Genomic DNA, 22,865 nt, shown 5'->3' on the forward strand with positions numbered 1-22,865 from the left:
TCCAGCTGTAGATTAATCCTATTCAGACAGAACTTTAAAACTGATCAGGCTCTTTTGGTGAGATGGTAACCAATCTGCCTACTCTTTGCTTAGGAAAATACCAGAGTTTTGACTTGTTCAACAAGGTATTAATTTATTGAACAGTTACTCAGTGCCAGATCCAGCTCTAGACTCTGAATATAGCAGTGGAAAAGACATTATTGTTCCTGCTACGTAGAATTTATATCTATGAGGGAGATAAATACATTAATAAAGTGTAATAAAGTGGTAAGTGCTTTAAGGAAATAACCAGGATGCCATGATAAAGAATAACGTTGGAAAGTGAGGGCCTGGCAGAGGAAGTGACATTTATTTGAGACCTAAAGGATGACTCAAGGCCCTGGCCAGCATAGGACTAAGGGGTGAGCACTCTCGGGAAAAGCTAAAGCAAAGTCTCTGAGATGAGGAAAAGCTTAGAATATTCTGAGGTAACATAGGTAACACACGGCCACTGTAGGGAAAGGATAACAGGCAGGAGTGTGTGGCATCAAGTAAGACTGAAAAAAAAAGTAGACAAGGGATAGGTTGCCAGTAATAGTGAGAAGTTTGGATTTCATCCCAAGTGTACTGAGAAGTCATTGAAGGGCTTTCAAGCAAGGGATTGACATAGTCTAATGTTTTAGAAAACCACTCTGGCTGCTCTGTGGAAAGTGCATTTTAGTTGAGTAAGGGTGGTAGAAACAAAGAGACTAGTTAAGAAGTTTTTGCCATGGTCCAGATGAAAGATGATGCTGTTTTGAACACAGTGGTGTGGTAAGGTTGGAGAGATTAAGATGAGTAGATTCGAGGTAGATTTTAGAAGTAACAGGATTTTTTAACAGGCTGGTATGGAAATTAATGGGCCGGAAGAAATGAAGGATGTCTTCAAAGAAGCTTGAGGAGCTAGGTAGCGCTATGGACTGCAGCTAGGAAGATGAAGACAGGAATGGCTGCGTGGAGAGGAAATCAGGATTTAGTTCTGGAAAGTGAAGTGTCTGTGAGACCTCCAAGTGGAGATGTCAAGTAAATGGTGGAGGTAAGTATGAGACTCTAAGTAGAGGTCTGAGCAGAAGAGAGAAATTCAGGAGTCATCAGCACATTGATGGCATTTAAAACCACTTGCCCCTACAGAGGGAGTGCAAGAAGAGGGTCCTGAAGTGGATGGGAAGGCAAACACCAGCAAACGAGACGGAAGTAGAGTGTCCATGGAGGTAGGAGGGGAGACCAAGAATATATAAGGTCACAGCAGCTGAGAGAAGAAGATAGTTGAAGATCAGTTGGTATGTTGCATGCTGCTTGGGTGTCCAAAGAGGTGAAGACAGATCAGGTCCTGTGTCTGTTGCATTTGGCAGCCGGGAGGGAGGCCACTGGTGACTTTGAGGAGGCATTTTCAGAGAGGCGAGGATGGAAACCAAGAGCAGTTAGGAGCAAATGGGAGGTGAGATAGTAGAAACAAGCTGTGCCACGAGCAAGCAAAAACGTGTTCGAGAGGATTTGCTGGAAAGGAAGGCGGACAGACCATAGCTTAGTAACTGATGGAGGAAGAATGGGGCTCAAGGGACCAGGGTTTGGGGTTTTCGTTTTTTTCATGAGAGGTACTTTTGCATGTGTCTCTACTGGAAGTACTGTGGAGAAAGTGAGGTTAATGATGGATGTGGGAGAGAGGAGGTAGCTGAAAGAATGATGCTCTGGGGCAGGAAGATGGGTGAGGTTGGAAACCTGGGTGCACCCCTCCAGACCCTTCCATTCTGGTCTTAAGGGTAATATTAATTCAAAATAGACTGTAGTCGTGTGCTAAATTCTGGGGTATTGACTGTGTCTCTTCTCATAGTTCAGAGGAGCCACCAGTGGAGAGAGGCTTATTGATGAGAGCTTCTTGGGGGAAGGTCGTAACACTACAGTAGGACCCTGAAGGATGAGCAGAGGCTGAAGAAGAGACAGTAATACTCATGAAGAGGATGTGCTGGAGCCAGCAGACTGGGCAGGGACTCGTATAGAGAAATCAGAGCCTTCCCTTGATTGCAGGAAGGTTCTCTCATGGAATGAGTAGTGGGAAATTGTGGGTCATGTCAACCAAATCCGGGTGAGAGCTCTTCAATACCAGGCGGAGGAGATGAGATGGTCCAGTTGGAGCCGGCCCTGCACTTGAGCAAAAAAAGAGAAAGATGAAAACCACATTGGAGATGGACGAAAGTCACAGCAATATTCTGGCCAGATGGACAAGGATGGGTTGCTTTAGTAGAAGTCAGGGTGCAGTTCTGTAACTTGGTCTGAAGTTCTGAGTCCTCTGGAAAGGGCGGCAGCCGTGGATGTAGAGAGGCGGTGACAAATAGGAGGGGCATTAGAAGAGAAGAACTGACAGGTCCAGTTGTCTGTTTGGATATAGAGGGGAAAGAAAACAGGGCAGATGACTTCTGGTTTCTCAGACTAAGAATCTAATGATGTCAGGAATAGTTGGGACTTCTTGAAATTCAGGGAAGCATAAATTGTCAAAAATGTTGAGGAGTCCGTGCTAGAGACATAGAGTAACTTCTAAGCTGGAAGCACCTTTGCCCTGACAGTCAGCATGGGTGGCGTTGGGGCCGCACAGTGGGGGAGCTCATCCTTTGTTCTGAGGGAACAAGTGGAGACAGTAGGACAGACAGTGGCGACCGGCAGTCTCAAGCTTGGAGGAGGTCGAGCCCCACAGCTAAGTGTTTGGATAGGGAGCAACAGATACCAGAACTATGGACTTTCTTGGCATGGAATTTCCTGTTTCGTTATTTTAATATGATTTTGCTGTGGAATCTTGGAAAGTGAATTTATTCAGCCTATCAGAACTCTTAGGTTTGGCAGGTTCTTTTTAAATGTAAAAACTCACCTAGGAAAATAAAAGTCCAACATTTTGTCTTCTCCTTCTGCTCCGTTTGGAAATTGTAATTGAAATTGGAGCATAGAGAATTTAAACTTTACTTTGTGGGGTGTAAAATGTGATTGTTTTTTATCTTCATCTCCTTGGTTGTCTTTTAGGATTTTGCTTATCTCTCCTCTCAAGAGCCTCTTAGTCCTCTCCACAAACCACCTGTCTCCTTAGGGGTTATTGTTCCTAATCTAAAGGGGCTTTCTGAGTCAGAGAAGATCCTCCCCGAATGGGGGTGGCCCCCTCTGAGTTCTTCCACAGACTCACCCCTTCATAACAGCACTGTCTGCAGCAGCAGATCCTTACAGCAATCAGGAAGGATTCAGAGTCCTGCTTGTAGAAGGAAGAGATTAATATAGTACCCAGAGGAAAGAGGAAGAGACAAACCCAGGTTTCCGGCTCTTGCCCTTGAGTTGCAAATTCTCAAGGACTCTCATGGATCTCCTGGGATCACTATTGGAAATCCACTCTCCATTGGAGAGCTATGTAGGGTTATCCGATGATCATTTCTGATGCCTTCCCGCCCAGCTCAGCTCTGACACTCTGAATAAAAACTCAGGATAAAACTACAGAGTAATTCTCCATTTTAACAATGTTGTTTTTCTAATTTGGCACAAAAGAAATTAGATTTCTCCAGCTGGTATATCCAGAGTTTCTCCTCTCTCCTGCATGTGCGCAGGTGCACACACATGTGCACACACATATCTTCACATCTCAGATCCCGTAGGACTATAATTCTCTTAAGTGGACTGAAGTACCAGCCAAGTACCACATTCCACAGCAAGTGAAAGTACATATTGCTTGCCTAGAGACCATGTTGCCTCAAAGAATTTCTAAAGAGTTGTATTTTTTCTCTTCTTCCAGAGGGCCAGTTGAGAGTGGATGCTAATATATCTGTGCATCATCCTGGAGAGCCTTTGGGTGTTCGAACTGAAGTGAAGAATCTGAACAGCGCCAGGTTCTTGGCCAGAGCAATAGGTGAATGTCAGCTGTTAACTTTTAATATCCTTCTTTGTAGCAGTTACCTACTGCTTTGTAATAAGCCACCCCATACCTCAGTGGCTTGGGGTGGCTTGTTAACCATTTTAGCTTTTGCAGTTCTACTGATTAGATCCTGCCTCCACTCATTCATGTGCTTTGGAAGCTGGTAGCTTAAATGGAAACAAAAGGTCTAAGATGATGATGACCTAACTCACAAGTTGAGGCCTTGGTGCTAGAGGTCAGCTAGGTTTCTCTCCACGTTGTCCTTCTTCATTTGCTTGCCTACCCTGGGCCTTCTTGTTTGGCCAAGGGGCATTCCAGGGGGATGAAGGAAGAGGCCTCAAGGCTTCTCGAGTCCAGAGCTCAGAACTCTCCTAGTGTCTCTCCCAACACGTTCTATTCAAAGTGAATTGGATTTAGAGCAAATTCAAGGTGAGGAGAAATAGGCTCCATCTCTTAATGGGAGGATCTACAAAATGCTGTAGCTCTATTTTTCCATTTACCACATTCTTTCTGACCAGTGTGAACTTTATCAAATCATGTTTATTTATTATAGATTGGCCATAGTTTGACTTACTTAATTGGTTGGAATGTTTTTCTGCTTTTTACTGTTTTTACTAATAGATTCTTTGTGCTATATCATCAAGTTTGAGTCTTTTTTTTTTTTTAAAAGATTTTATTTATTTACTCATGAGAGACACAGAGAGAAAAGCAGAGACATAGGCAGAGAGAGAAGCAGGACTCAAGCCTGATGCCAGACTTGATCCCAGGACCCTGGGATCACGACCTGAACCAAAGTCAGACACTCAACCACTGAGCCATCTAGACATCCCTTGAGTTTGGGTCTTATTGGAGTTCATGCTGGGGGTACTTAGGTGTTGACAAATATAATAATTAAAATAGAACAGTTGAGCAAGATAAACATCCACACAGTCCCATAGAGATTGCTGACTATGAAGACATCTCAGAAGACTAAAAATATTCTTTAAAACCAAAAGTGTCTGGAGAGCAAGAGAGAATATAGGGATGGGATAGAGTTTCAAGTGTACCATTTAAGGATGCACAGAGCACAAGGCAGCTGAATGCATTGCTGTGTGTTTAGTAGAGTGCTGGGTCTGTTGAGAAAAGTATTGGAAACAATGCAGAAAAGATTCTCTGGTCTTACATAAAACCTTATCCCAAACCTGCAATGATCAGCCTCAGTGAAGATGCTTTGAGTCTACAAATTTTCAGGAAAAGGGCAGTAACATGGTCACGATGATAACTTACATAAGGGAAAGGGGTGTAAGGGAAGGTCTCCACCTATAAATGGACCAAAGACGATGGACTCTTCTGTCTGTAAAAGGAGATATGGTCCATGCTTATGAAGCCATGAAAGATTTGGGTCAAGGATACCCTTACAGCCCAGTTTTGTGAAGTGGAAGCTTGGAACAAATGGAAGAAAGTTCCACTTCACCCTGTGGTTAATAAGTATTCTGGAATTCATTATTCCAATAGCTGGTGATGATAACCTTAAAAAAAAAAAAGGCAGCAAGATTTTAAGTAGATTTATTCTTAATGATTTATGAAGGAGGACCCCCCCCCCAAGACAGAATTCTTCCTGTGTCCTGACTCAGACAGGAAGAACCACAGATTTACTATGATGGGCTTAATTCTCCAAGCCCATGATTTTTCTATCTTGTTTTTCTCCCTATATCATGCCTAGTAGCCATTATCCGATTTCAATCAAAGAGAGCATTGGAGTTGAGGGGTGGGATGGAAGACACATTTTGGTGTTTCTACTTCTTGTAAGCTCGGATAAAAGAGTTTGGATTTGGGTGAGGGAAGGTGGTACATGCTGGGGTGAGGAGTTTTGGGGGGAGGCTAAAGCAGCTCTCAGCAGCTTAACAGTTGTGTCTGTGTTTTGATTACCACAGTGTGCCTTGTTGGGTAATGAGGAAACATGGCATAAAACAGTGGCTCTTAATCATTCTGGACTCTCCAAAAAATGTACAAATGCACACACTCAAATTTTGTATATAATTTCAGGAGGTACCAGATCCCTTGAAGTATATCCTTCATCCCTGGATAGGAAATCTTGATAGGCAGCAACTCTGTATCTGAAGTTAGTTGGCCTAGATATTTTCCTAGCCCTCCTGCTGCTAAGAGCTGTAAACTGGACTGGGTCACTGTGAACCTGAGCTTTCTCAGAAAGTGAGGGAGCAGAGCTTCCTAAAAGGCCCTTTCCAGTACCATTGTCCTATGACAGCAGTGAGAAGAGAAGATAGCACATAAAGGAAGGATTGTTATAAACAACTTTTTTTTTCTTGTTTTTTTTTTTTTATTTAAAGATTGAGAAAGATTTCTAATTATTGCTTGATTGGATGAAAGAAATCAAAATATGATCCAAAATTATTGTTTGTCTTAGACTCTGAAATTGAGAGACAAATCAACGAACTTGAGAACGGACGTGAAATCCTGAATGAAACTCGCTCATTTGACTGCAAGCTGGGGTGAGTTTGCATTGACAAGCGTCTTGCACACAGGGGGTGGGGCTCCAGTCTGGGTTCACCTCACACCCGCCACGTGACCTTGAAGCAAGTACCTCACTCCTCTGCACTAAAACTTTCCTCACTAGTACAGTGAAGAAAATACCATACGCCACAGGATATTATACCCTGAAGGGCTGGTAAGAGGTTAAAACCGAACTAGACTTGTGCATAAATACTTCCAGTATAGCTTCCAGTTTACCACGTTGTGGCCAGAATTTTTACTTCCTTAAATTCTATCAGACTTAAGCTCTACCAGTTCAAGCTAGAGATAAAGAAAGCATAGAGGTGGTTATAGAGTTACCCTTTTATGTTTGTTTTGATAACTTTGACTCTAATATTCTGACTCTGAATTTTGAGGATTTTGTGCTTTTAGCAGAAAACTGAAAGAAGCTCAAAAGACTAGGGTTTGAGCTGGTTAGAAGCCAGAAACATTGAAGCAATTTCTTCTCTTTAAAAAAAAAAAAATCATTCTGAATATTTCTTTTGCATTAATATTTTTTGATGTAGTCATGTGAATATCTCTCCAAGGTCGAAGAGCTTGAATTTGCCTGTGTCCCTTATTGGTAGGGGAAACTTCCCTTTGCACATATGCTGGGCAATGCTGCATGCTATGTTTGCTTAACGTTTTCCTGTTTAACTATCATAGGTGCACCATCCCGATGAGGGACAAAGAAGGAAAACAAGACTACAGGTGGTTATTCCTCTTGTCAAAATACCATTATGTTTTTGGGTTTGGGGCAAATTTCAAATCCACTTGCAGAGTAACATAATGACCTGGATAGTGTTTAGAAACCACTTTCTGTTTGTATTGTTGCATGACGGAAAGCCTAGACTTCCTATTTTACATGTATCCTGAGAGAAAGAATGTTTTCTTGGTTTGGTAACTTCAGAGTGCCTTCAGCTGTTGGAAGACATTGTTGACTCACTCCTGCATGAGAGTTGTTATAATTGAGCTAAGAAGGGGCCTAGAATATTTATATTCAGTTACAAATTCGGTAACACACTAAAGATCCTTGAGAGGAAAGAAAAAAGAGATGCACATGTTAATGCCATTTCCCTTCACACCTTGGGTGATGCTATTTAATCAATAAACAAGTTGGACTTACTATGAGATCTAGAAGTAAAGCAAATAATAAGAATAGGCTTAAAGTAAATTAAGCCTTTTGTTCCCCATTGAGTTTTGCAGATTGTAAAGACTGAAGTTGTAAGCAACAAAGTTGTTGAGATTAGCCCACGGTTCAGGTTCCTTTGCAGGTTCAGGTTCCTTTGCAAAGCGCAGCTCTTGCTGTCACTGAGGAACAAATGTAGCATTGTGATGTAGGAAAGAAGCTTCTAAATCCTTAGTGTGAACCTCCCCTGAAGGGCTCCTCTTGAGTGTCAAAGTCAAGACTCTTTTAATCACTATAATCTTCTAGGTTCAGTTTGTTCTTCCCAAGAACATCTTTGGTCTCCAGTGTTGCCCCCCTACTCCTTTTATGCTGCTTTCTTACTCAGCATGGAATAAATAGGCAGGATTCAGGAACCCTCCCTTTGGTGTTCTCATGCCCTCAGAAGTCAGACTGATTCACAGCACAGATTCGGAATTGAGGTGATGGGTTGTTTGTACATCTGATCTCTCACCTTGGTGCTACCATTTGTTCTGCATTATCCTGTTTTTGCATAAGCCCTTTGACAAGTAGAAGTGGAAAGGAAATGTTAGATGCTGGAATGGAGCAGAGGGAAAGTCGTTACATGCAGTGGGACAGCAGATAGTTCCCATGTACTCCTTGGTATATACCAGATGCTGCATCTCCCCCCCCCCCACAGCACCCCTAATAACATCTTGCACTGCTGTGTGATTTGCATTTATTACCCAAGAAATGTTGAAAACTCAAACTAAACGGGTGTATCACAAACATGCCACAAAGAGTGTGGTACATTTGTTACAATCGACCTGAAATTGAGATTTTATTATTGACTAAAGTCCATAATTTACATCAGGGCTCACGCTTTATATTGTACATTCTGGAAGTTTTGACCAAACGGATGATGACACGCATCTTCCATTACAGTGTCATAGGCAGTAGTATACCTGTCTTAGAAAGCCCCTGTGCTCCGCTTACTCATCCTTCCCTCTTTGACTCTATAGTTTTAAGGCAAAATCTATTTATTCCACTTCTCAAGAAAGAAAGTTTTCATTTTCTTTGACTTTTCATTTATTTTCATAAATACTGCTAAGAATGGTAAGAATTTTTAAATGAGGAAAAGTCATTTTTCTACCTAATAAGTAAATTGTTCTCATTTGGTCCTAATTTTCCCAGCCTATGTCTTTGTGAATATATGCTTTATCCACGGTTACAAATCACAGTGTAGCATCAACCCTGTGTTATACCTTTTTCACTCACCATAGTTTATAAGCACGGAGAGGGGCAGGTCTGGTGATCGATCGCCTGACCTGCTGTGTACACTTGTACAAAGACTCATTCCTGAGAAACAGGAAGAATTGATATTCTGGGACATTAGAAAATATTTGGACTTTTTTATATTTTTATTTTTTAGATTTTATTGAGAGAGAGTGCATGAGCAAGCATGAGTGTGGGTGGGGGGTGGTAGAAGGAGAGGGACAAGCAAACTCCCTGTTGAGTAGGGAGTCTAACACGGAGCTCAGTCCTAGGACCCTGAGATCATGACCTAAGCCCAAGTCAGACACTTAACCAGCTGAGCCAACCAGGCGCCCCAGAAAATATTTGGAATTTTAATGTGACATCTAGAGACAAAACTTTCATATCAAGGATAGGGTTTTGTTTTGGGTTTTTTTTTTTTCCTATTAAACCTAATTCTTCTGAGTCATACTCCATATTCCCTCTCTGCCTAGGTTTATGCCCGAACCCAACCTGCCTCCCTTGCTGCTCTATGACACTGCGTCTTTGCCTCCTGGCGCAGACCCACAGCAAGTGATCAACATTGACAGGATTCGGGAGCAGCTCCCTGAGCTCCCCAGTGAGACCCGGGAGCAGCTTGTTCAACAGTATGGGATGCTACCAGAACACAGCTTCACCATACTGGTAGGTATTGATCAGAGGCTCGGACAGCCCCAGCTCAGCAGTTTGGGTGCTGCTCCACGTGAGCTCTGAGTACAGAAGGCAACTGCTTCAGGTTGTACTATAGATGCTTCAGAGAAGCAGCAGCTGTGATAACCTTTGCTCACTACCCTTTATGGTAAATACTCCTCATGAAACCAGAACATGAAGCAGAGTCTCATGTCAGTCATTTCTTGTGTGCAGAAGTGAACAGCTGTTCACAGCAGCCATGGAGGCTTCTGGAAGACAGTCCAAATGCTATGGATGAATGTTTTCCCATGTGTCTGCAGGACAAGAGAAAATCAATGTATAGGGCTTCTAGATGTCTAGCAGTATTGAACCATGACAGGGTCTGGCAGGAAGTTCGGTTCTCAAAAGCCAGCCAGCTGTTTCTCCAACTGTAGAAGAAAAACATTTATTCCGCACAAAATGTTGAAAACTCTGACTAAAAGTACCGGTCCTTTGAGGCTTGAGGATGCATCTTAAGGGGCCGTTAGAGAATCTGACACCACTGAGACCTGCTTAGGGATTTTCCATTCTTTTCAAAGCTGCTCAGGGCTTTGCAGTTCTCTTTGTCATGGCAACTTTAAAGTGCTGCAGCATCAGTGAGGGTAGGGTTTTGTCACAGTTGTCTTCTGCTTGTCTGTTAGGGAGGAAGTAGAAAGTTTTGCTGCTGCGTGTTTCAGGGACTGGGTGAATGTCGCACTTATCTTCTGGAGCAGCAGAGTCTGTGCACACTCTGGGTTTTTGTATTTTAATTGATTAATAATGACTGTATAGGGATGTGAGAACGTACATACTGATATACTTCAGTGACAGCAGCCCTGCCATTGCTGGTCCACGGTCAGCAAGCAAATATTTGTAGAATGAAAGATTTTCTCTTTATAAATCAGCTAATGGGAAAACTCTCCAGAGAATGTCCTGTGAAAACTCCTCTTTTCCTACCAGTAATGATGAGGCACGCACAGATGTGTTTTCATACTGCCTCCTATGGGCTGCCGTCGCACCTAGTCATATCTGTCTGATGGTTACATGGCTAGATTTTAATACTTTCTTAGTGTGACTTGTTCAGCACTTGGCAGGCAAGCACTGGGTCACCCTCTAGCTCGCCGTCCCTCAGCATGGGCTGGCACAGCAGCAGCGCTTAACACCAAATCTTCGACTGTGCGAGTCAATCATCATTTCGGACAGAACACCTTTTAACCTGAAGCCTCTTACGACTCCAGCATTTTCCCTAGGCTGACTTAACCCAACTGAGTTTTCGTCCTATCTATCTTCCCTACGTCTGATGAATTTCCAGCCCACTGGAAATAAATCCCAAACTGAATTCTCAATGCTAAATTCCAGTCCTGCATTTGATAACTGCCAGATTACACAGGGGTTGGAGGTCCTGGGACAGAGCCTGCTGGGACTTAGCTTCCAAATTGTGAGTTACCTGCCTTCATTTGGCCTTCCACCAGGTGAACAGAGACAGCAAGTGAAGAAAACCCAGGTTTCTTGGCCATTTCTTTGCTCATGACTGTGATTTCAGAAAAGAATCCACTAAATATGATGTTAAAAGCTCTTCTTTGTATATTAACTTTCTTCTCAAGAGAGGCAAACAGACCTTTGAGCAACTCCTCTCAAGAATATGGCTATTTCTCTCCAAGGCACTGTCTGTAAACATATGCTCCCTTCAGAGAGCATATCTCTAGCACTGTCACACTTGGCCTCCGACAAGCATATGAGTGATGGTGGGGAGCATCTGTCTCCTCAAGGAAAGCCAGTCCTCTGAGGGCAAGGACATTCTCATACTCGTGTTTGTGTCCCATGCACCCTCACGTGTCCTTCACAGGAGGCCTTGCATAAATGTTTGCTGAGGGTGCCCCATGAGTGGGTCATGGTTTAAGGTCCTGTTGAGGGGAACCTGTCTTTCATCTGTTCAGTCCACGACTTTTATTTTGCATCTCCTATGTAGCAGGTACTCAGGGACAAAGATTTGGGGGGGAAAAAAGTTTCTTTGCTTTCCAAGAGTTTATTTATATACATAGACACACATGATGCAGCTAACCAGCCCCTGGGTCAGATTGCAAGAGATAGATGCATAATGTGTGATGGGAACCCAGGGAGGCAGTGATTACCTTGATTGGGATGAAAGGGAAAAACTAAAAGAAGGTGATTTTTGAGTCAGTTTTGAAGGGACTTACCTTTTAATATCTTAAAAAATACGCTTATTTTTATAGCTTGCAGGTAATGTATTAGGTACAAAAAAAGTGTGTGTGTGTGTGTGTGTGTGTGTGTGTGTGTGTGTGTGTGTGTTTTAAAGGGCTAGTACTTGGATTTTCAAGGATGAGTGGAAAGACAATTTAATAGCAGTGGAAAGAGAGTGATTCAGACAAATTGTTTTCCTGAAAGTGGGCATCCTCAGCTCTTTACGACTTTGTAATCATTGAAAGCTGAGTTACTGAGACCTGAAAATGATATATTCATGTTTTTTCCTGCCTTCATCAGAAACACAACAGATTGCTGAGAAGGGCAGATGCACAAATCTAATGAACCATCTTTCAATTTAAAGAGTGCCCAGGAGTATTCATTAAATAAATAGTGGTGGAGGTGTGCTTTGCAGAGCCTTGATTCCATGCTCTGTACCTTCAGATTGCTTATTCAGTTAAGCATTTAAGCACATATCCACCCTCACACACATGCCTCACCCACAAATAAGAAACACTTCAGAATTTAACTCTAGTCTTTAATTTATCTGGTCATTTTACTATGTGGTAAGCACTGACTTATGATTTATGCTTGATATTTACAGAACTCTAATATTTTAGCATCTACAACAGTGTCTGGTACATAGTAGGCATTCAGTGAATGTTCAGTGAGTGGACAAATGATACTGTTACAATACTCATGAAAGTCCTAGAAGCAGCAGCATTTCTGATAAAAGCATCCTTGTTTCTAAAGGTCAGATCCATAAACTGCTCTTGACTCCCTAGCAAATCATGGGATGATACCAGTCTCACTGAACTCTGGGTGAGAAGGACCTAGATCACCACTTTAACCATCCCTCTGTACTGTGTCCAGATGCAGGTCACTTGGCCTCTCTGACTCTTGCTTTCTGAACTGGTCCTTTTATGATATTAAATCCAGTCTACATCTTGGTTTTCTCTCTTAAACCCTCCTGACAGTCCCCTCCCAACAGAAAACCTGTAGTACTGTTTTTTCTTCCGGTCACGTTAAAAGTATGTTGCTCCACCTGAAACTTCAACCTGTTTAGTTCACCTTGCTTCCCTTTCTTATGTCAAATTGCCTTGATTGCTGACCTCATTTATAAGGATTAAGGAATAGAAATGTAGAAACTGAGATCCAGGTATTAGGATCCTGAAAAATGAGAGATTCTAATAGCATAGCAAGTCCTTCTCTGAGTCAGTATATCCCAAGAGTAATTATGAGAATGATGTAGATGATCTGCATGTACATTTTTCTTAGTAGATAATCCCAGAGCGATGTCTTAGGAAGAGATATCCCCACAGGTATCTGCCTTACCTGACTCAGAATGCAAACAAATTGTAGTCATTTGCTTAAGCAGGACAAGAAAATCACTGCTCCCTGACAACAGGTTCTGCAGTTTATAGCAGGTCACTTTGTCGTGAAGTAGGCTCCAGGCCCAGCATGGAGCCTAATGGAGGGGCAGGGGTGGGGGGCTTGAACTCTCAACCACTCTGAAATCAAGAGTCACATACTGAACCAACTGAGCCACCCAGACACCCCACGGGTCACTTTTTAATTTACCCTTACAACAGCGCTCTGATAAATATTGTTGTTCTCCCCATTTTATGGATAAGGAAACATAAACTGTGGTAGAGTGTAAGACATTGAGTAACTTAGCCAAGCCTCTGGGAGGCCAGGTTCAGTGGTCTGAAGTGACTTCAGGCCCCACGCTTTATTTACATGTCCAAGGTCTGCTGCCTGCCCACACATGTAATGTGCCACAATTCCAAACAGCAATGATGGTTCAAGTTCATTGCTGTTTTAGATCACTTGACAGAGAAAATAGAGTTTTTACTTTTGTTCATTCTAATGTTTCATACAGTCCCAGTAATGCTTCGTGAAACAGTCACAGACCATTGGTTCATTTAAAACTTCTGACCACTCTGCTTGGTTTTTAAGATGTCAGAATGCCTCATAAATAAAGAAGTAGTGCGCTCTCCTAAATTTAGTGAAAATCCATCAACTCCAATGAAAAACAGAAATTCTATCCATTTTCCAAGTAGAAAATTTAAGTCACAAAAAAGAGATGTCAGCTCTCCTCTGCAACTTTATTTTCATTCTCAAACTTGCTGCCTCAGGTTCTTGGCTCCTTCTGAATGAATCATTGAAAAGGTCTCCACAGAGGGCAGAATGCGGGGGGGCGGGGGGTGGTTGGTGAGGTTTGTGGGATGATTTTGCCTGTTGCCTCATGTCACGCAGTCCCGTAAACGGTAGGCACACGGTAAGGACCAGGTACGAGCTCACAGGGCAGCTGGCTGTGCACGAATTCAGTAGATGGAAAGATGTGAGTCTGATCAAGATTTCAGTGGAGGAATGGCGTAGCATTCCCAATTCAGTGTTTCTTGAGGGCCTGCTGTACTCACCACGGCTCCCTGTGCTGTTTTCAGGTTAAAGAGCTTTATCTTTTCCATGTCGCTTTTAACTCTCCCAAGTAGCCCTGCAGGGCAATGGGTTGAAACACTGAGAGAGAGACAGTCTTGATTTCAGATCTCACCTCTGACACCTGGGAGCCGGGAGGGCTCTGCAAAGGTAACTGGCACTGTTATCCTCCCCAGCTGAAAGAGGGAAGGGAATGATTCACTTCCCCCGAAGATGAGTGACACAGCAGAATCTTCACTGAATCTAAATACAGCCAAGCAGACTCCCTGGAATAAGGTGCCGGGGACAAGAGCACTGGCCCAAAATAGCCGCTAACACATTGAGAGCTGTGCAAGCGAACTTTTAAGAAAACTCCAGCATGGCCCCAGTGAGACTGTAGGAAAATGTGATTGTGAACCTCTAGATTAGTGGCCCATGCTGCCATACATGTCTGTCTGTCCTTGTATTCAACCTCAAGATGTGTAGTCTCATTGCAGCAACTTCATTTTCTCCAGGTGCTTTTTCTCCATTTGAAGTCATAATCCTCTGTTTCTGACACCATGAAAAAGGGTAAGATGTCTCCAGGGACAGAGAGGCAGGAAAAATATGACTAGGGTTGATTGTTAAATGGGTTGTTTTCCAAAGAGTTTTGCTTTGAGTTTCTAGTAGCCGAGATATGGCTTGGTTTTCTTTTTGGATCAACTGTCTCTAAAATAATTTCCCGTGATAAATATCTGTATACCAATAGGTAATAGTACTTTAAAACTAATAGTTTAAAAAGGCATCTGGAACTATAGTGACCAGTTTTAGACTGTTTAGGTGTACTGAGGAGCGCAGCCCTGGCCTTCTAACTACTGCTGAAGGAAAATCCATTTGGTCAGCATCGTCGCTCACCATATTTCAGCTCCATGTAATTTTTGAAATTGATTTTATTCTTCGTTTTATAAAATTGCACCCAGTGTTTGCCAGCTTACGGGTGCTTTTATAGTTACTTTGTGCACTAGAAACATAACCGATATTTTGTTCTGGTAAAACTGAATAAAAGATGCATCTTCTAACTTTACTCTTGAAAAACCAACAATTCATTTATTTCAGATGCAAGTGACAGAAGACTTTCAGAGATGAGGATCCTTTGAACTCAGATTCATTTGACCCCCTCAGGGACCTGCCCATTGGAGCAAAAGTGCAGGGAGGAGTGAAGTCCTGAGTGCCCAGCCTTGGGGAGTCACAGGGACTCTCTTCATCTATCCTAGAGCTGGGTTTCCTATTTATGAAATGATTTCCTTTTGGGGACAATTAAAATACACTATTTCAGGTTTCAGTCAGATCTTGAAACAAATGAGCAAACACTGCCTGGAAGCTTTGTTGCTATTTTTAACAGCAGCCAGAAAGCTGCTGTTGACCAACACAGGTTTCCTCTTGGTGGGGCCCATTCGACAATGGTGGCTTTAGGCACATTAAAAATGTGATTATGATCAGAATTGATTTCTTGACAGCATACTATATGTGGCCCATTCTTGAAGATATGGTTTTCTAATTACACCAGTCTGCTGTCAACTTTTATTACTTGAATTATTTGGATTTTGTTTATCCAAAGAAAGTCTTATTGCCAAATTGGATTCTGCTCATCCCGCCTAGAGCTCATGTATCTCAGAGAATGTAAACTCATTTTCACATAAGTCTAAGCCAAACGTAGGTGTGAACCCTCTCTGAGTGGAACCATTATCCTGAGTTAAACTCAGACGTATACTTCCCAACTTTGCTAGGAACAAAGCACAAGTGAAATTCTTGGGACCAGAGTTTTGCTCAGATTTTAGGGGCTTCCAGGCCCACTGGGAACATGACCCACGACCAAAATAGGACTGTAGACTTTTCTAGTTGTGTATTTTCTGAGACTGACTAGAGAATCTGTCTTGGTGTTTCTGGGTCGATTTCCAAACTTCTCCAGATTTCCATACGCTTCAGTGGCCATGATGGCTCAGGATTCTGGCTTCCTCCTGACATACTCCAGTGAAAGTAAGGTTTCTATCCTAGTCTCACACCACCAATTAACTACCTTTAGTTTTTCCCCCACTGACGACTCCACTGGATGAGTCTTTCTCCCCGCCCCTCCCCCACTGTAAGATTTCCACAGCTATTTCTTGTTTCCATGAAAAGCACAGGGAAGGCTCATTCATATCATCGATCCAAGCCTCCACCCTACTGAATGTGTCAGTCCTTAATCTTGCCATAACGTCTGCTTTCTTTCCCTAGAACTGCCACACACAATCTAATTTCCATTTCCATCCCAACACTAGCATTCAATGTTATTTTTAGGGCCACTTTTCACAAAGGTGGTGGGTCTGCATTCTGTTTTTCTCACTTTGTAAGCATGACCAAATCCATAGGAATTAAGAGGGAACCATAGTGTCCCCACTGATATACAGACGCTAGGCCCTCTTACAGTGTTGGCAGAAATGCTCAGTCGCTGCTCACCCCGGCACCCCTGCTAGGTGCCAGATAGTTCCTATCTGTACCTCCACAGGATGAGATGTCATGACCTGTGAGCCCCTCACCTAGTGAAGCCACAGTCGTTCAGTCCACAGAGGCAGGGTCTGCCATGCAGTCAGCTGCTCCCACCACAGGAGTGATCTTCCCAGTTAGGTATAAAATGGTGCACGAAGTCCCCAGATCAGAGAAGTTAGTAGGCAGTAAGATGCAGTATGCTTGGTACCAGAACTATGTGAGCAATTATGGGAGTGGTCTTCTAATGTCAGAAGGTGCCTCAGAATTGGGCAGTGTCTTGTTTGAGGCGTACTCACTGTAACTACTGTGAGGAGAAGGTGTGGAAGGGATGCAGAAGAGAGCCCAGGGAACTCTGGCCACCCTCCTGTCCCCCGGGAGCTCTGTACAGCTTGGGGCAGAGGGTGAGGGTGTGTGTGTGCGCGCGCGCGCACTGCCTTCCTGATCTGGGAGCAGGTGTGTGTCCTGCCACAGCAGAGTGTGCCAGGTGGTATAGGCGTATGTTGGCAGAGGGAGAAAGAGAACCTGCCATTTTCTCCTAATTTCTAAGTTAATTGCTAAGGGCCTTTGCAACATTTTTAATATGTGAAGAACCTTTGAACAGCTGGCAGGTACCAAATAAAATAATGGGAGTGGTGGGAAAGTGCATTCTTCTAATGAGCTAGTTGCTTCACATTGTGCCTGGCACTGGTAGGTGCTCAGTCTCAGTCCCCGGGAAGGCAGGAACATGATATTTTTTCAGCAGGGGCAGTGTAACATGGAGATTAAGAGCACAGACCACAGAGGTTCAAATCTCCGTTCTGCTGCTTTCTTGCTGTGTAACTTCAAGTTAATGCCTCGGTGTCCTCATCTGTAAGAGAGAGTTCTACTAGTATCCGTTAATAGTTGTCATTAGGAATAAAATGAGTGAATATAGAGACCACTTAGAACAGTGCCCCGCACCTATTATTGTTGTTAAAAAGTGTTGGTAGCATCAGCAGGAGCAGCAGTCACGTGAAGCTCCCCGCTAGGGCTGGCTGCCCTTCTCTGTGTCTAAGGGCCATTCTGGAAATAGTCCTGAAAGCTTTTTAACTAGCCCCGGATTGCTAATCTGGGGTTCCTTTAGCTGCCAGGTCACTCCCTGCCGCACAATCAGCTGTTCCTCAACTTGTACTTTGTGGGCTTTTTCTTCTCTGGGGCTGCCACTGGGCAGCTGTCTCTCTCAGGTTTCGTTCTCCTTCTAAATATAGTCCAGCTAATTTCTGCCCTCTCATCAGGTTCAAAGGGCGTGGGACTTAGAACGGGAATGGTGGTTGAGAAATCAGCCTTCATCCTATTCCAACTTCTAGTCTTCCGACGTTTTGTCATCCCCGAGGGTAGAACTTAAAAGACAGCTTTACAAAAAGAAGTAGAATGCGAAAAGATACTGCTTCTGGGAACTGATGCAAGGGTAGATCGGGGTTCCTTCCCAGACCAGGCCGCGAAGTGAGGTGATCCCTGTGCCTTGCCTCACACCTGCATTGACCGACTGACAGATCCATTTGCAGCGGAGGGTTCTTACTAGCGTCTAAGGGGCTGTCCTGGCATTGGCTCTGGTATAATTGAATGCTCCGGGGAAATTTGATTAAAATGTGAAAAGGATGCTTCCCGGTCATAGAGCTGTATAGGGTGTCCGGTGTGACACCAAGGACAGGCCCAGTTGTCACTGCTGTGTTAGCTGTGGCTGAAGGAACAATTAGTGTGACATTTGGCCGGGCGACTTGAGGCGCTGTGTAGCTCTGTCTGACGTAGGATAGGTTAGTGCTGAGCCAGACACTTGCATGTTGTTGCCTTTGAGAAGGAAGCGAGGGGTTCCCTGATGCGGTGGCCTTCTTGCGTCGCTCTTACTATGGTTCTTAGGTAAGGGAGTCACCAGCCCAGTGTTTTCCCGAGAAAACCAGATGGCTGCACTGCCATGTTCACCAGGGACTTGTGATATTTGTGCCGAGCTTATTAGCAGTTGCTGATCTCATAGAAAAACTAAGAAAACCTTATCTAGAATGCTGTGGGTTTTTTTCCTTGAAACGTGGGGTTCTGATCTAAAGAGCCAGAGCGGGCAGCCGGAGCATGACTTTGTATTGATCCGTCATGCTCTGGTCGGCAGCGGCTCGGCCGTCTGCAGCCCTGCTGCTCGCAGCTCACCCCATCCCCATCGCAGATTCTCCTGTGCGCTTGCAGTTGCGTGCTGAAACCGCGCACCCCCCAGTGAAGAACAGTTCCTGCTCGGAGAGGCTTCATCACAGCCCTGACACAAAAAGACAAACAGAAATCTGACTTGCCATGTTATCCATCCAATAAAAAAACCACCCAAGGGTAGGAGAATAGATATTCATCACGTCCCAGCAACTCAGCCAAGCCTGGGAGTTCAAGTGCAATATTTCTGGGTGGATTTAGAAAACCTTCCCTTGGCAAAGCAAAGAGTTCTCGTTCTGACAGCTCTTTTCACCAGTGGGCCAGCCTGTCTGGGTTAGAACAAAGGGACTTCTGCTTGTCTGATTTGGGCCGGATAGCGGTTTTCTCCTTCCCCAGAGGTTTGCGGAAGTTTGAATACTTTTCCATAAGTTAAGCAGAACCTCTTCGTTCTGCCTGCATTTGCCTTTATCTGCAGTCAAGCCTTGGCTGCTGAGGTGGCCTTTGCCCTGGTTTAGCATGAGCAGAATAGTAACGTTGGCTTGAAAAGAGATTCAAGAGATGATTATGGGATTATTCAGTAGGCTTGTCACCAGAGAATTTATCTGTTACAAAGGGCACGTAGATTATTTTTTATTATGGAATTTAGCAACCGTATGCCTTTGTGTATTTTACAGCATCTATAACAGCTGAACTTTCAGAGCACTTTTGTTAGTATGTCTTGCTTCTTCCCAGTATCTTATTTTTCCAAAAGTTCCTTTGCTTAACGAAGGTTTTCTGAAAGGAGCAAGGGTGAGAGCCTTACCCATAGTATAAAGTTAAAAAGATTATTTCAAAGAAAGCATGGTTTGGTTTGAATTGCAGCAGGTAAGGGAAATCTACTAAACATGTGTTCCCTCTGCATTTGGAAGTTTTGGCTTCTTATATGTGAGAAGCACATGTTTTCATTTTTCTTATTGGAAAACAAAGGATGGACTTAGCCAAATTTTTTGGTTCTGCCAAACTGAAATGAGCTGGCAGTTAAGTGCCATAGTAGTTAAGGCACTTGATGAGTGCCTTGCCTTGGGGTTACTCTTAGGCATGATTGTGGCAGTTCTGATATTTAAAGGTGAACATGGCATGATACAGAAGGAGCATTCACTTGTGATTTTCTTAAAAATGCACATGGCAATGGCAGGCATCGATTCCATCCACAGGTACTTACCACATAGCTGCCATGGCCCAGCACTGACTTAGCTCTAGTTGTAGAGTGAACAGGACAGGGTGACCCCGCCTGCCAGAGCTGACACTTCAGAGGGGAAGACAGTAGAATCTTCTTCAAGTCCCTTTGATGACTGTTTTCACAGAGCAAGAGGATAGGCAGGGATACGCTGTGTTGGCTCAGAAGACCTGGAAGCCACTGCTGCCTCCATTGGTCGTGTGGTCTGAGTGGATCACATGTGCCTGAGTTCTTTCTCATTTTGAAAACATTTGAAAACCATTTCTTTTTTTTTTTTTTTTAATTTTTATTTATTTATGATAGTCACAGAGAGAGAGAGAGAGGCAGAGACACAGGCAGAGGGAGAAGCAGGCTCCACGCACCGGGAGCCCGATGTGGGACTCGATCCCGGGTCTCCAGGATCGCGCCCTGGGCCAAAGGCAGGCGCCAAACCGCTGCACCACCCAGGGATCCCTGAAAACCATTTCTATCACTTCTTGGGACGATGTGAAGATAAATACAGTTATGATCCACTTTTGATTTTTTTTAGAGATAGAATATTCTCTTTTCCTTCTTGATTTGCTTCCTCTCCCGCCTTCTTACTCTCGTAATCCCGGGGACTTCCAGCAGAGGAGAGACCTGCAATAAGAAAGGACAGTCAATTCAGGCCAAACATCGTGGGCCAGAGGATAAAGGATGCAGCTCGAGGGTAAAGGTCACAGGGCACACAAGGCTGACGGTGAGAGGGCCAGTGAGTTTGGGTGAGAGTGGGCATCACCCTTCTCTGGTTCAGCAAGCCAGCTTCTCTGAAATATGTTCATTCCTATGAGAAAATGCTAGATTAGAAAAATGCACAGTGACAGTAGTAGAAGTTGAATACTTGCTGTTTACTGAAAGTGATCAGAATCTCCTGGTGCCATTTGTTTTTAAGAAAGTTCAAGTAGATGTCCCAGAGGAGGCAGAGGGTGATGGTTTCAGATTTGCCTTCAGAATGCTGAGCTTTCATTTTTTTGGTGTGTGTGTGTGTGTGTGTGTGTGTATGTGTGTGTGTATATATATATATTTTTTTCTTAACAGAATGAAGTTGGCCTACTGGAGTTCTTCCAGAATGTGATAAAAGAAACTAGGGCAGAGCCAAAAAAAGTAACTAGTTGGATCCTCAACAATTTTCTGGGTTTTTTAAAGCAACAGAACCTTGCTGTCAATGAGAGGTGAGTGGGGTCTGGGAATTCTTTATTCCTTTATGATGAACTCTGTGTCCAGAAACAGTTGAAGTAGGCCAGGACCAGTGTTTTGTTCTCCCTCTTGCCGCTCAGGATCTCCTGACAAGACACACACACCCCCTGTGAATTCCAAATTCTAAAGCTGTCCTCTATCGTATCCGAAATTTCATTTGTTCAAATCTTTGTCCGTGCTGTCCTTTGTATTGCGCTGGAGCTGTGGGCCTAAAGATGAGTAAGACAAGAGAATACAAGCTGGGGGCGGGGGGGTTGGTGGTAGTGGATATAGGCCTGTAAGAAAACAGGCAGTCACCTAAGTGTGATCCTGTTAGGCCAGAGGTGCAGGGGGTGCCCTCAATGGACACAAAATGGGCCTGACCCAAAGCCGGAAGGTGAACAAGGTTTCCCTCAGAAGGGGATGCTGGAGGTAGGCTCTGAAGACTAGTGGGAGCTGCCAGGTGATGAGAGGGGCAAGGGCATTCCAGGCAAGAGAGTAGCCATTGGACACTCAGAGGCAAGCAGGTGTATAGGATCAGGAAACCCAGAAACTCTGGGGGTGCCAAGGAGGCAAGCAAGAAAGCTCAGGAGAAAGCCACAGAGGCCACCGTGCCCTTCTGTCAGCAGCTCTCAAAGCCATAGATCTCCGGTCCACTCCAGTGTCACTTTGAGGGAGTGGAGTTGGAGGAACAGAGTAGAAGCAAGGAGCCTGTTGCTGGAGTGCCAGTGAGAAATGCCAAGGGCCTGAGCCGAGGTAAATGGGGAGCAATTATCTCACATTGCACAACTTCCAGTTCTTACTTGGACAGTGGAGTGAAATGAAGGGCAGCGTTTTTCAGTCTAGCGAGAGGTAGAGGGGGAGGAATAAGTTCACAGGGACGGGGTGGGGCAGGATGCCATGTTCCATTTTGGACGTGCTGAGTTGGGCTGCCCGTAGGACAGACGTCCCCCTCATGGGGATACCCAGGAGGCAGGCAGATATATGATCTACCGCTGACAAGAGCTATCTGGGAGGTATCAATCCTAGAGTTCTCATTTGTTCATTATTCAGCACATGTTTATTTAGACTCCACTCTGTGCAAAGCACTGTGCTAAACATGGGGAAGATCAGTCAGCACAACACATGTAGTCTCTCCTCTCAGAGCTGACAGTCTAGAAGCTGGTGATTTAAAAGCAGCTCAGGTGCTCTGAGAAGGAGAAGGTAACAACTAAGCTAAGGCCTGAGGGAAGCATGAGTAAGGTTAGGCAAAAATCCAAGAGGTAAAAGTGTTCCAGGATAGGGAATGGCACGTGTCAAAATCTTGAGGTGAGTCTGGGCATCACATATCTGGGAACACAAGTACATAGTCCAGTAGAGGTGGAACTTGGACTTAGGGGCTTAAAGATAGTTATTGAAGTTGTTGAAACAGAAGAGAATCCGGGAGGGTGTGGCCTCATAGGGTGGCTGAGGAAAGGAGCTGGAGATCCTCTAGACTCTAAGTAAGAAGCGTGGGCAGAGAAGGCAGCAGAGGAAAAGAAATGGCAGAGAATAGGAAATCTAGGACAGAGTGTCACAGAAGCCAAAGGAAAGGAAAGTTTGCAGAAGGGAAGAGTAAGCAGCAGATTGAAGTATAGGGAGTGAAGGAGAGAGAGAGGATGAGGAACCCTGGGCAGACAACCGGGCCCTGCCCGGCTAGGTCCCAGAGGGAAGTGGAACCCCATGGC

At 44.1% G+C, this 22,865-nt stretch overlaps 1 protein-coding gene across 1 annotated transcript in view; it reads left to right on the forward strand.

Annotated features, from left to right (window-relative positions):
• The window catches only part of GATB (glutamyl-tRNA amidotransferase subunit B), an 89,353-nt gene that overhangs the window by 41,597 nt on the left and 24,891 nt on the right, over positions 1-22,865 (forward strand). The window contains exons 6-10 of the mRNA XM_055336261.1: positions 3,782-3,895; positions 6,306-6,390; positions 7,076-7,120; positions 9,284-9,473; positions 21,022-21,155. Of these exons, the coding sequence (XP_055192236.1) occupies positions 3,782-3,895; positions 6,306-6,390; positions 7,076-7,120; positions 9,284-9,473; positions 21,022-21,155 (568 nt within the window). The remainder of the gene's footprint in view (positions 1-3,781; positions 3,896-6,305; positions 6,391-7,075; positions 7,121-9,283; positions 9,474-21,021; positions 21,156-22,865) is intronic.

Source organism: Nyctereutes procyonoides, unplaced genomic scaffold, assembly GCF_905146905.1.
Source record: "Nyctereutes procyonoides isolate TBG_1078 unplaced genomic scaffold, NYPRO_anot_genome, whole genome shotgun sequence".
Classification (NCBI taxonomy): Eukaryota; Metazoa; Chordata; class Mammalia; order Carnivora; family Canidae; genus Nyctereutes; species Nyctereutes procyonoides.